At 37.8% G+C, this 14,069-nt stretch overlaps 1 protein-coding gene across 3 annotated transcripts in view; it reads left to right on the top strand.

The window, feature by feature from the left end:
• cacna1ha (calcium channel, voltage-dependent, T type, alpha 1H subunit a) overlaps positions 1-14,069 on the top strand; it is a 274,075-nt gene that overhangs the window by 6,710 nt on the left and 253,296 nt on the right. For all 3 annotated transcript variants that reach the window (XM_072559908.1, XM_072559909.1, XM_072559907.1), the window contains exon 4: positions 6,927-7,086. In XM_072559908.1, coding sequence (XP_072416009.1) covers positions 6,927-7,086 — 160 coding nt within the window. The remainder of the gene's footprint in view (positions 1-6,926; positions 7,087-14,069) is intronic.

The following is a 14,069-nucleotide window of genomic DNA, read 5'->3' as shown; positions in this document are numbered from 1 at the left end:
CAATTAAACTGGAGTTCAGACCAGGAATTTCTTGTTAATTTCTGTTCAAAGACGTGAGTGATTGTCACATATAGCCAATTTCTAGTAATAATTATCTAGAAAATTGAGATATAGGTAGATAATGTGCATACAAGACAGAAATTGGTGACCACAATAAAGTGTGCTCCCACAGTGCATGCAGATGCAATCACATTACATGCCAACAGCGAGGGCTTAGGTAAGCAATGAACAAAACAGCACACGTCCAAGCATGTTTTGCCACAATAGGCACACCATAGTGATGCCAATAGTGAGAAAAATTATGCAAGCTCTGGCAGATGGAATGGATGCTGTGTGTGTCTGTGAAACTTGCATGTTCGATGTCAGGAGTTAAAGCGTAGTTTAATGCATCACATTTTTCTTGACCTGTAACACCATACTTCAAGATATGTGCCCTTACCTCAGTGACTCATTTTCATAGCTCCACTGCTCTCATGCTCCATGATAGAGAACAATTTATGGAAATTCCTGTGATGAGCGATTTATAAATTTTCGGTCAAAAATTTGAGGGACAGTGTACCCCCAAATCATATTTTTGATATTTTATGATTTCCTTTTTCTTATTTTTCTCCACCAAGATCCATGCAATTTCAATATCTTTTGAATGTATTTTATTTTGGCATTGAGTTGAATTACAATAAAGGTTTAAATGAATCTCATGAATTGAGTTATTTTAAACAGCCTGCAGGGTGAGAGTGCTCTCAGCATTTTAACAGTCATTGGGAAAAGAAAAAAATTCACCATAATTAGGTGAGGGTTAAAGCTTTTCATATCACTTCACCTACTTTGGCAAGCCAGGAATTGACTTTTCCCAAATCTTATTTACATAAAATGAGCATACAGCAAAAGACAACTGCACCAGCAGGCCCTATTATTCTTTTTGCATTTTCAAATCAAACCTGCAATAAGTTTCCTCAGCCATATGAAGCTCGCAAAGAAAGGAATCCATGTCACAACATTCCCAAATGTTAAGTTTCATATAACAAAAAATGCCTTTCACGTGGGACAAGAGGGAACACTAGTTTCTGCAAGCCCACAAAGAAAGATGCTACAAATTCCCCTTTACCACCCTGCTCTGGAAGGCAAAGAAATAAATTAAACATTTGAAATTTTAGTAGTGCAGACATTTGTTTTTGTAATTCATTACGCTTCTATAACCAACTAGTCTCATCAGACACTGTATGATTTCACTGTATGCCTTCACACTTTGGAGCTGTACTATTGTATTGAAAATCAAAGTGATGTAGAACAAATTGTAGGTTAGTTTTTGTAGTCTTCTTTATGGCTTGGAGCAGAGGAAAGTGTCCCTTGGTATTTAAGCATTTTGTCCCTTTTTCTTAAGGATCCAAATATTAATTTTAACTGTATCCTGTGTTCTTTGATTTTATTATATCCTGAAGCCTAGCAGAACCATTATCAAAGTTTTTGGAAAATAATTTCTATAATGCCATTATCCTAATTTGATAGCATTCCAGCAAAACATTACAAAGCCACAGTGTTAGAACAAATTAGAATAATAAAATAAGTTAGAGAATTGTTTTTTTTAAAAGCTTCCAAAATTAGTTTATTTGTGTATTTGTGGTTGGTTTGGTTGAGTCTTTTTAACTCTTGTTTCTACTTTTCCGTTTCATGTTATAGAGTCATAGATCATGCAGCACAGAAACAGACCCTTCCGTCCAACTCATCCACGCCAATCAGACAACCAAATCTTACCTAGTCTTATTTGCCAGCACTTGGCCCATATCCTTCTAAACCCTTCATAAACCCTACCCATCTAGATGTTTTAAATGTTGTAATTGTACCCACCTCCATCATTTTCTGTTGTAGCTTTTTTACACACACTTACCACCCTCTGCTTGAAAATGTTACCACTCAGGATTTCTTAAATGTACCATATTGTGCTGTACCATATTCAACTGAAAGGATCAAACACTTATTGGAGGGCAAGAGATGGGTTAATGTTTTATGAGGACAGAAGGTTTGAGTTCATCCCCTTTTGTAAAAAGTATGTGTTAACATCTCCACTTCTTTGGGGGTGACTCTTGACATTACCCATCCCAAAATTAATACCCACAAGTCAACTACAACTGGGTCTTTAGTACAACATTGCTGCAATGAAAGCTGTGCTAAAACAATGATTCATACTTTTATCTGAACACACAGACTTTATCAGGAGTCATGATTGTGGGATGGATATTATCAATTCTGAATAAGGTTCTTACCTTGATTAGGTCTTTGAGAACTTTTCACATCTTTTCCAGTTTAATAACATCCTTCCTATTTAATTCTGCCACCTTGCCAATGTCAAAGCAAAGAGTTTTCAAGCTTTTTCCTCAGGGTCACTGTTGACTTGGTCTGTAAAATAAAACTGCATGCATTGTTTGAATATTGTTTGTATTTCATTAAGATATCACCGGATGCCCATTCCATGATAAGTGGTTAGCAATGCTGCCTCACAGTGCCAGAGACTCGGGTTCAATTCCCGCCTTAGGCAACTGACTTTGTGGAGTTTGCACATTCTCCCTGTGTCTGCATGGGTTTCCTCCGGGTGCTCCAGTTTCCTCCCACAGTCCAAAAATGTGCAGGTTAGGTGAATTGGCCATGCTAAATTGCCCGTAGTGTTAGGTGAAGGGGTAAATGTAGGGGATGGGTCTGGGTGGGTTGCGCTTCGGTGGGTTGGTGTGGACTTGTTGGGCCAAAGGGTCTGTTTCCACGCTGTAAGTAATCTAAATCTAAATTTCTGTTATCCACGATTTAACCATGAAATCCTTACTTTGTGTCAATGTAAATTAAAGTATGGTAGGTGACAGGGGATGGTGGTAGAGGGTTGTTCAGATGGAAGGTCTATGACGAATCATGTGCCACAAGAGTTGGTACTGAGTCCACTGTTACTCATCATTTATATAAATGAGGCACAGTTGGTTTCAGATGACACCGAAATTGGTGGTATAATGGACAGTGAAGATGATCTAAGAGTAAAACGGGATATTGATAACTGGACCAGTGGGCTAAGGAATGGCAGTGGATTTTAATGTAGATAAATGCAAGGTGTTGTATTTTGTTACAAAAAACTTGGGCAGGACTTACATAGTAGGTGCATTGGGGAGTGTGTTGGAACAAAGAGACTTGGGGGTGCAGGTACATAATTCATTGAAAGTGGCGTCACAGTACTCAGGGTGGTGAAGAAGACGTGCTTGTCTTCATTGTTCAGAGAATTGAGTACAGGCGTTGGGACGTCATGTTACATTTGTATAAGACATTGGTAAAGCTACTTTTGCAGTACTGTGTGCAATTCTGGTTGCCCTCCTATAGGAAGGATGTTGGTAAACTGGAAAGAATACAAAAAATATTTACAGGCATGTTATTGAGACAGGAAGATTTGACTATTAAGGAGATGCTGAAACATTTTGCCCTGGAGTGAAGGAGGCTAAGAGGTGACCTTATAGATGTTTGTAGAATCTTATCATAGATAAGATGATTAGCCAAGGTCTTTTCCCCAGGGTAGGGGAGTCCAAAACTAGAGGGCATTTATTTAAGGTGAGAGGGGAAAAATCTAAAAGGAATCTGAGGGACAACATTTTCATACAGAGAGTGGTGCATATGTGGAATGTGCTGCCAGAGGAAGTTGTACAGGCAAGAACAGTTACAATATTTAAAAGACATTTGGACAGGTATATGGTTAGGAAAGGTTTAAGGGGATGTGGGTCAAATGCAGGCAAGTGGGATTAGTTCAGTTTAGGAAACCTAATCAGCATGGATGTGTTGGGCCAAAGTGTCTGTTTCATGCTTTATGACAGTATGACTCCTTCCTTACAAGCAGAGACTTTGTAGCTGCTAATATGAGAGGCTGTGACTTAATATCAACTTTCAGTAACAGAACATTGAGGCATTACAGCTTTCTGTACTGTATTCAATGGCCTTTGTGTTCCATCTCAAGTTCAATTCAGGTATTCTTCTTACTTATTTAAATTTTTAGGTAAGGCAATCTTAGAAAGTTATTTTGTTTTGGAAGAATTTGCCTTCTAATGAAAAAGAAATGAACTCTGTTTTCTAGGCAGTTATTGCACTATCTACAGATCTGTCCAGAAACTAATGATGCTTCCTCTGGATGAAAAGCTCTCTCTTTGTTCAAATTCTCTGTTGTCTAAAGGTGTTGTCCAGTTGGTGTTCATTTAGTTTTCCAAATATCTACTACTAAAATATTGAAGCCTTTTATAAATGGCTATAAAAACATTCATAGTGTGAGATTGCCTCCGACAGAATGTTTAATCTGATGCAGCAATGCTTGTGTTATCTTTCACATCATGACAAATTGGGCACGAGTGTTGTGGTACTGCATGTTTGACAACTAACTATTTTGGAGAAAGTGAGGACTGCAGGTGCTGGAGATCAGAGTCGAAGAGATGAAGGGCTCATACTTGAAACGTCGATGCTCCTGCTCCTCAGGTGTTGTCTGACTGCTGTGCTTTTCCAGCAAATATTTTGTATAAACATTGTATCCCTCTTGTTCAAGTATCTGGGTGAATATTAACCTGCTAAATTACAATAGACACGTTTGCTTCCTCTGTAGAGTTTACACATTCTCCCTATGTCTGTGTCGGTTTCCACTATGTGCCTCAGTTTCCTTGCACTGTCCAAAGATGTGCACATCAGGTGCATTTGCCACGCTAAACTGTTCTGTAGGAGCCAGAGATATGTAGGCTGGGTGGATTAGCTGTGCTACATATAAGATTATGGAGATAGGGTGGGTATGGGTATTGGAGGGTCAGTGCAACCTCATTGGAATCAATGGCCTTTTTCTGCAGAGGGATGCTATTATTCTAAAATGTCATGCTTCAAGTTACCCTGATGTAAGATGGAGTTTGAAACCTTTTGAGACCGCAGATCACTTAATATGTTATAGTTATAATGTCATGAGTATGTCTTTGAAAGGCATAATTATGTACTGACCATGAAGACAGTGTTTAGTTCTATTTTCATTGCAGCATTCAAAGATTTTCTTTCCTTTCAAGAATCTTCACTACATAATGCTATCGATCTGTCTCCATAAGTTGTCAGCTCATTTTAAATGAATAGATTACTTTACATTATTGCATCAGATTTCTTTTCAAAAGTGTGTTGAGGATATCTATGTAATAGTCTGGAAGGATTATTTATTTTATCATAAATAGAAAGGTGGCTTTTGTATTCTTACTCCGAACTTCATAGCATGAACTTAAGGCCCTTTCTTCCTTGTGTCTTTCATACTAAATTTTTACTGAATAAGATCAAGTGTGCCAACTTTTTCCTCGTATAAACATCAGGTCAGATTGAGGACAGTCTAGATGGTTGGAATTAATCATTTAAAAGCAAATAAAAGTAATACTGTTAGCATTTCTGTCCATGGGCTTTCAGATATTCCAGCACATTATTGAAATAAATCATTTATAAATAGAGAGCATTAGAACATTTTGTTTGTCTCTGCTTTATTTTGACTTTAAAAAGACAGCACCTCTTTATTGTTTGATTTTTTCAAGCTGTAGATCAGAATGGTCAAAGGCATGTTTGCTTTCACATTCTTGATTTATTTGAGAGTATAAAGTGGTCATGACATTCCTTTCAATTCAGGATTTAATTCCAACCTATTTATTTGTAATAATAACTTTTTTTCTGACTATTAAATCGCCCTAGTGAAATTTAACTTTGGTTATTTGAATAAGGTTGTGAATATGGAAGAGTTAACTTAATATACAGTTACTGAGGTGCAATAAACCCTAAGATGTTACCTAAGTTAACTGTTTCTTCTGCTGAACATTATTTGTTGTTCATCCTTCACCCCAAACTACTAGAATCATACAATCTGTACAGTGCAGCAAGAGGCCATTCAGCTCATCGGGTCTGCAACCTCAAGCTACGTACCCCAGGTAATTTAGTAAACAATTTCAGCTGCTGTGACATCACAGGTGGTTTGACTTCACCTGCCAACACCTAAAAAATCCTGTCACATAAAAATGAGGACAACTTATATTTAATGTAATGAATTAAATCCAAAGGCCCTTCATAGAAAGGTCTTAAAAACATTTGCCTCCAAGCCACATAATCTAGACAAATGGCCAAAAGCTTGGCAAAAATGTAAATTTTAAGAACATCTTAAGGAAACAGAGGTACAGGTATTGATGGAGGGAAGTCCAGGGCTTAGCACCTTCGTAGCTGAAAGCATAGAAGCTAATAGTGGAACAATTGAAATCCTGAATATTTTAAGAGGCTTATTATCATTTTGTTGGAGAGCTCTTAATTAGACAGGGGTGAGACTATGGAGGGATGTGAAATCAAACATGGAAACTTTAAAATCAAATTGTTGCTTAACCAGGAGCGGGTGTATGCAAGCAAGTATAGATGAATGGAACTTGTGTGAGTTAGGATCCAAGTTTTAAATGCTGTCTTGTTTTATGGAGGAGAATTGTCTTTGCCACATCTTAACCAGTGTGGGGTTGTGATTAATCTGTGCTATCTATTGTTAGCTGAGCTGTATACTTTGAAAATGTTCTTAAATTTCACCAAGTTCTGCATGGCAACACAAATGTATTACAGGAAAAGGATTACTGTGTTGATTATTATGCCATCAGTTAATGATCATATCTGATATTGATTTTTCATTTCAGTAGAAGACAAAGGATTAATTGTCAGTTAACTTGTCATTATAATGCATCATTGTTCCTTTAAAATGCAATCATATTGTAGTAGACTGGATTTTATAGAAACACATATCGTTATATTTTTGAAGAACAAGGTTTAATTCGACATTTTCTACTGAACCAGAAGGAAACGGCTGTTGAATTAGTCATTAGTTATTTTGAATTGAAAGAAAATTTACTCTAATTGTGTATTTGCATTTCTGTATTTTTCAGGTATGAGAATACTAGTGACTTTACTACTAGATACTCTGCCTATGTTAGGCAATGTCCTTCTCCTTTGTTTTTTTGTCTTCTTTATATTTGGAATTGTTGGTGTGCAGCTGTGGGCTGGGCTGCTAAGGAACAGATGTTTTTTCGAAGACAGCTTTGCAATGTAAGTACACCATTTACAATCATTAAGCCACATGAAGGTTTTTTTTCTGTGATGTAGATTTTTCCTGAAAGATTTGAATTTCTTATATAGACTGAATAATATTAGACCAGTCCAATACAGTATTCATAAAATTGTTCTTCACTACCCTCACTAAAAATCTACATGTCAGATTTCTAGATCAGAAAATCCAAGATCTTTCCTTTAAAGTAAGTGAGAGCTTCACCTGTTGTGGTTCTGTAACTTCTTAACGTCAGCCAAAAATCAGTTGTTATTTCTAAGTATGATTCACAGTGGGAAAATGTGCTTGACAGACAGGTGATTTACGTTTCTGAAATGTAAGATTTCTGGGTCATGTGAAGATTTGGATTGAATAGAAATCTTTACCCTCCAGGTAAGCCCATGATGAACTTGAACTTGACAACAATGTTAATGTGAACATTATCTTCTCAGTTGAAAATAATAACTTTACATGGCCAATGCAAAAAAAGCAAATCTTATGAATCAGCTTGGTAGCTCACTCAGACTATATGTAATCATTCTCAATTGCAAAGTCTTTCAGAACTCTGTCTTCCTCATAAGGAATTTCAGCTCCTGATCTACAGCTGACAATAGTACGTTGACATTAGGGCACAATTTTTTGTCAAAAATCGCACATACTGCTGAACCTTCTCAACTTGCCCTGATTGGTATATGTTACTTTCAAATAAGAAGAAATCACTGCAGCAAATATTTACTTTTTCTCAGCTACTGGATCCTGCCATTGTCATCCTCAGTTGCCTGGAATGAACCAGTAGACTTTTATCAACTTCTACTGAGTTCAGTTGACTCTATCTCATTTGTCTTGTTTCAAACAAAAGGATACAGAAGCATAGGGACCTGAGTGTATATGTTCTCAGATTATTGAAGTGACAGGATGGGCAGAGAGAGCAGTATGTAAAGTACACAGTAGCCTCAGCTTTATCAATAGACATATCGAGTACATGAATAAGGGGGTGATGTTGAACTTGTACAAGACACTTGTTAGACCTCAGCTGGAATATGGTGTGCCATTCTGAGCACCGCATTATAGGAAGGAAATGGATCTGAGTGAACTGGATAGAGTAGATAGGGAGAATTGTTCTTGTTCATGATAAGACTAAGAACAAGAGGGCATAGATTTAAAATGATCTGCAAAAGAAGCAAGGATTAAACAAGTAAAATGTTTCCATTCAGCAAGTAGTCAGGTATAGAATGCAACAAAAGGTCTTTTGTTGATTATTTGGATAAAATGTGCAAAAGTATGATGAAAAAGCAGTAGATTGGCTCTAGGTAAAGATGCTCATTTAACAAGCCAGTGCAGGCAAGATGGGCCAAATGGTCTCCTTTTGTGCATGACATTCCTGTGATTCTGAGAAGTTTTGAATTTCAATCTCGGTATCACCTTGGACTGAAGTTTACATGATAAGGTGGATCAGGAACAGAAGCTGAGTGTTCCATCCATACTGTACAATCAAGCATTGAATGGCCAATTATGAGACATTAGGTGAAAAGCAAAGGGATGTTTTGCTCCCAATCATTACTGAAGGCAAAGATGCCATTTGGCAGAGGGGTACTGCTGCAAATGTCTGTCAAAACTTGAATTGTATAAGCCTACTCTCAATCTATCTTTATTAGTATTGCCAAAGCTGTTTGTACCTTCAATCATGGTCCCAAAGTCATGTCTTTTCTTGCATTTTGCCTTGTGCCGTGTTATTATAGCTGGGATAAGATACTTACAAACTTACTTTCATTCAATGCTCAAAAAATGCAGCAGGCGATAAAGAAAATTGCAGAGGATAGGGTTGTTAATACATTTAATAGCTTGTCAACTAGTAAGTTCAAAATAGCAAATGGGCTGAAAATTGTTTGTCCAGCTTGCCTTCTATAATTTGACCAGCTGGCACAATAAGGTACTGATAATATGACACCATCATGTAGAATATTTTGTCAGTGATGTTTCAGGAGTAGAGAGGCAGTGCATAAAATCCAGCACCTCAGCAGTTGGGAGGGTTAATTTCTTTTCTTTTTTCCTCTATTTGTTTTTCCTTTTCAATGAGAGTCTGTCTGAAACAAATAGAAATTTTGTCTTCCCATAGATTCCATCACAACACTGAAAAATGTAAATTTCTTACATTTTCAATCCTGAGCTGAAATGCCTACAAATGTTGCTGTAAGCTTTGGAGACATTGAAACATGTACAGCTTACATAAAATGTCAGCTGCAAGTGAGATGGCAACATCTAATCTGCTTCACTCGGGCTATTCAGGTTATTGAAGCAGGACACAAGCCATTGAATAATGGTCTGGACTTTACAGTGGTAATGATGGTGTAACTGTCAACATTCTCTTTCCTTACTTAAATTGACAGCCATGTTTGGCGTTGCTGCATGTGTGTCATAGCTAGAAATCTCAAAATTTGTTGTCAGTGATTCTATACTTCTCAAGATGATACATCATTGAGGGTCTAGACACCTATTGCGCTATTAGTTTCACTGTAAAAACCCTTGGGGGAAAAAATGGGATGTTTGTTGAATGACTCCAGATTTTAGCTGTATAATGATTTCACAATTATTTTTCAGCAGCTTCCGGGCCCTGAAAGTTTATATTCTTGAATGACAAATTTCTTTACAGTGGTTAAACGTGTCCACATTTTTAAGATACTTACTTCTAAAGTTTCTTTATCTTTATTCTAGCTTCTATCTTTATTAAATCATTACCACTTATTTTATCTTGGAAAATTTAAATTAGAAACAAAGAACATTGAATGTTTTCACCTTTCAGGCTTTCTGTGTACAAATATTTAGCCTAATTGTTGGCTTAGCTGCTACCAAGAGATCCTCCTGAGTTGATGCCATATTTTAACTGCTACCAGGAAAGGATAAGTTGAAACCCACACTGGTCATTTGATCTTTTGAGCAGATTTCTTTGAAATTAGCAGTAAGCAACCTTTCTTCTCTGCTGACTGCAAAATATAAGCTTATATATTTTCTCAAACAAACCACTTGCTCTAAAATTCTTTAATGATCATATTGAGGTTGTAGCTCCCTAATACAATACTCTCTAGTCTGGCAACCTTGTGGTCTGGTATCCTCAACCACTGGTTTTCCCTATAGTGGCATTTAATGGCTTTGCATCGATTTTTATTTATATTGCTTTTTGTTACGCTTTATCTAGTTGAAATGCTGTAATTCCTGTAACTGGAGTCCAATCGAAAACTAAATCATCCATTAGGCATGTGACTGATACAAATTAATGTGAGGTCTTTCTTTTAAAGTTCTGGTGCATTGAACATACTTGATTTCTGGGCATGGCCTAGTCCTGACACTGCCACATTAGGGAGGAACAAACTGTTGCTTTATGTTGCTTCAGTTGTTTCTCTGTCATTCACTTCATCTTTGATTATAAGACTTAAAGTCAATTATAATCAGAAACCGAGCTTAAGATGGAATCCACATTGGTTGCCATACGGGTTTCTTTTCTTCTCCAAAGAATAAAGTTAATTAACAAAAATCACACCTTCTTAAAGTACTGAAGTCTGTTAATACTGAGTTCACAAAGTGCCATTGCAAGATTAAGTAAATACAAAATAACCATACAATCTAAAAAATGTAGATCCATTAAATACTTTAAGTTAGAATATTATAGCAACTTAAATGCAACTGTGTCCTTAAGTAAAAGCTTTATATCTCAAAGTATTTTCATGTTTGTTAGCTTTTACATTAGCTTGGGCCATAAAAACAGCCAGTAAATCATAAACTACTCACTTTACTTCTAACCTGGACCATACGACTATTCTTCCTTACAGAAAATGTTTTATAACTATCCATAATCAAATAGAATATGACTTAATTTCTCACTTGTTTGATTAGGTCAAAATTATTTTTAAAAGTAGTTCAATCATACTTTCTACTGAATAGGGAAGTATGGTAACAACCCTTGTGTTTGCAGAGTTGGCTTTGCCATCTGGAGTAGAATCTTGGGTGTCATAACTCCCAAATTGTATAACAAAAGTCTCATGAGACTTCATTTACAGTTCAGCCATTATCAATATGCTACCATCATCAGCATTTATCCCCAGATTTTTGTCTCTGATGAAGATGTTAAGGAAAAATTCTGTTCTGACTTAAAGTCCTCACTGTCATCCTCAAAGAAGAAATGGTTACCATACATGGAAATTTAAATGCTCGGGTTGTCTGTGATTCTGAAGTCTAGAGAGGAATTATTGGGAAAATGTTGGTTGGAAAAGCCAACGCCATCTGTATCCTTTCGCTGAAAGAAAATATACTCTGTGTGGCCTCAAGATAACAAATATACTAAAGGCCAGAAGGACAAGTACACAGGCATCCTGGATCAAACCTTTGGCACTTCCTTAGTTCAGAGATTTAAGTGCTGTTTGTGTCACTCAATAAATGCAGGGCACAGGTGCCTGCTGAAAAGATCATTGCCTTATTCATTCGATGATGAGCATTCACCCAGTACAAAGGCATACGCGAACAACAGTGTTTGATACCAAATACTTGTACTGCAGCAAGACTGGGACTGTGTATATGTGACACATAAGAGTGCCTGAAAAGTTGTACCTGCACTGTCTCCGCTGCATCCTCCAGGTTTAATGGGAGGAGCACTGAACAAATACTCCTGTCATTTTTGAAGCCAGTTCCAAACATATTCAGGCAAAACTCCATTCAGTTTCATTTCAGTTCAATTTCAATGGACTGGACACTGGTCAAATGGCTGAAAACTAATTCCCAAGCCAGATTTTGTTTTCTCAATTCTCAAATGAACAATGTTTCAATCAAAGACAAAGAAACAAGGGGGCATAGCTTTAAATTAAGGGGGGGTAGATATAGGACTGATGTTAGGGGTAAGTTCTTCACTCAGCGAGTCGTAAGTTCATGGAATGCCCTGCCAGTAGCAGTGGTGGACTCTCCCTCTTTATGGGTATTTAAGCGGGCATTGGATAGGTATATGGAGGATAGTGGGTTAGTGTAGGTTAGGTGGGCTTTGATCGGCGCAACATCGAGGGCTGAAGGGCCTGTACTGCGCTGTATTCTTCTATGTTCTATGTTCTAAACTGCTTCAGAAACACTCTGAAGCTCCCCTAAAAGTCTATCGGCTATAACATTAATGACTGAGAGGAGTTTGTTACCGGTCATTGAAAATGGCAGCAACTTGTCCATCACATTTTGAGTCCAAATACCTTAATAATGAGACAGAGCAGTGACAAAGGAAGAAAGGAACAAGTCCTGAACTTTGGATTCCACTTCCTCCTGTGTTATCCTGCCCCACGTCTCCAAAGATCTGTGTGTTGAGATTGCCCGGTCTATCACATGAAGATTCATGACAGAAACCCAGGAACTTCAGTAGGCAGCATTTTTGAATCAAGCAACAGTGCAGAATTAAAAGTAATGGGGCTATTAAGGTGAATAGCTGCATTAAAATTTATCAGCAGATAATGATATATCAACACCAAAACTCTGACTGTCAGTACGATATAGTGATGATTCCATATTTGAAAAAGATTTGTCTACATGAGAGTCTCAGTATCACAGTTCGTATTTTGCTCTTAAGCTTGAAGTTACCCGATCTACCCAAGTAAAATTTGAGTATTTGAGACTAAATGTTGGGGCAAAAGGTTGGGATCAACTTATTGAGTGATAATTTTGGAGTGTGCATGACCTAAATGGTGCTAGATTGAAATGGCACCTATCGTTCCCCCTAGATTTACTTCTCCTTGCAACTCCTTTCCCTTGCTTCCTCACTTTTCCTCTCCCATTCCTCTCTTGAGCTGTTACTCGTAGCAAGATTTCAGAAGAGAAAGGAGCAAGCCAGTCAGTCAAGGGAGAGGTGATGAGCATGAGAATCATGTAGGGGAGCGACGAGTGTGATAAATGGACAGGGAAGCCATGAGCTCGACTGTCAAGTAGGTAAGTAGCAAACATGAGAGAGTCAACATTACGGAATGACGAGCAAGTGTTGGGTTGAAAGAATTAGGATTTATTTGGCAATGTATCATAGAACATAGAACATTACAGTGCAGTACAGGCCTTTTGGCCCTCGATGTTGTGCCGACCTGTCAAACCAATCTGAAGCTCATCAAACCTACACTATTCCATCTACGTCCATATGCTTGTCCAATGACGACTTAAATGTACTTAGAGTTAGCGAATCTACTACTGGTGCAGGCAAAGCATTCCATACCCACTACTCTCTGAGTAAAGAAACTACCTCTGACATCTGTCCTATATCTATCACCCCTCAATTTAAAGCTATGCCCCCTCATGCTCGCCGTCACCATTCTTGGAAAAGGCTCTCCCTGTCCACCTCATCTAACCCTCTGATTATCGTATATGTCTCTATTAATCAACTCTCAACCTTCTCTCTAACGAAACAGCCTCAAGTCCCTCAGCCTTTCCTCATAAGACCTTCCCTCTATACCAGGCAATATCCTAGTAAATCTCCTCTGCACCTTTTCCAAAGCTTCCACATCCTTCTTATAATGCGGTGACCAGAACTGTACACAATACTCTTAAGTGCGGCCGTACCAGAGTTTGTACAGCTGTAGCATAACCTCATGGTTACGGAACTCGATCCCTCTATTAATAAAAGCTAAAACACTGTATGCCTTCTTAACAACCCTGTCAACCTGGGTGGCAACTTTCAAGGATCTGTGTACCTGGATACTGAGATCTCTCTGCACATCTACACTACCAAGAATCTTACCATTAGCCCAGTACTTTGCATTCCGGTTACTCCGACCAAAGTGAATCACCTCACACTTGTCCGCATTAAACTCCATTTGCCACCTCTCAGCCCAGCTCTGCAGCTTATCTATGTATCTCTGTAACCTACAACATCCTTCGTCACTATCCACAACTCCACCAACCTGAATGTCGCCTGTAAATTTACTAACCCACCCTTCTACGCTCTTATCCCGTTCGTTTATAAAAATGACGAACAGCAGTG

This window comes from Chiloscyllium punctatum, chromosome 40, assembly GCF_047496795.1.
Source record: "Chiloscyllium punctatum isolate Juve2018m chromosome 40, sChiPun1.3, whole genome shotgun sequence".
Lineage (NCBI taxonomy): Eukaryota > Metazoa > Chordata > Chondrichthyes > Orectolobiformes > Hemiscylliidae > Chiloscyllium > Chiloscyllium punctatum.
The sequence above is the reverse complement of the archived record's forward strand: the minus strand, read 5'-3'. Positions and strand labels throughout refer to the sequence as shown.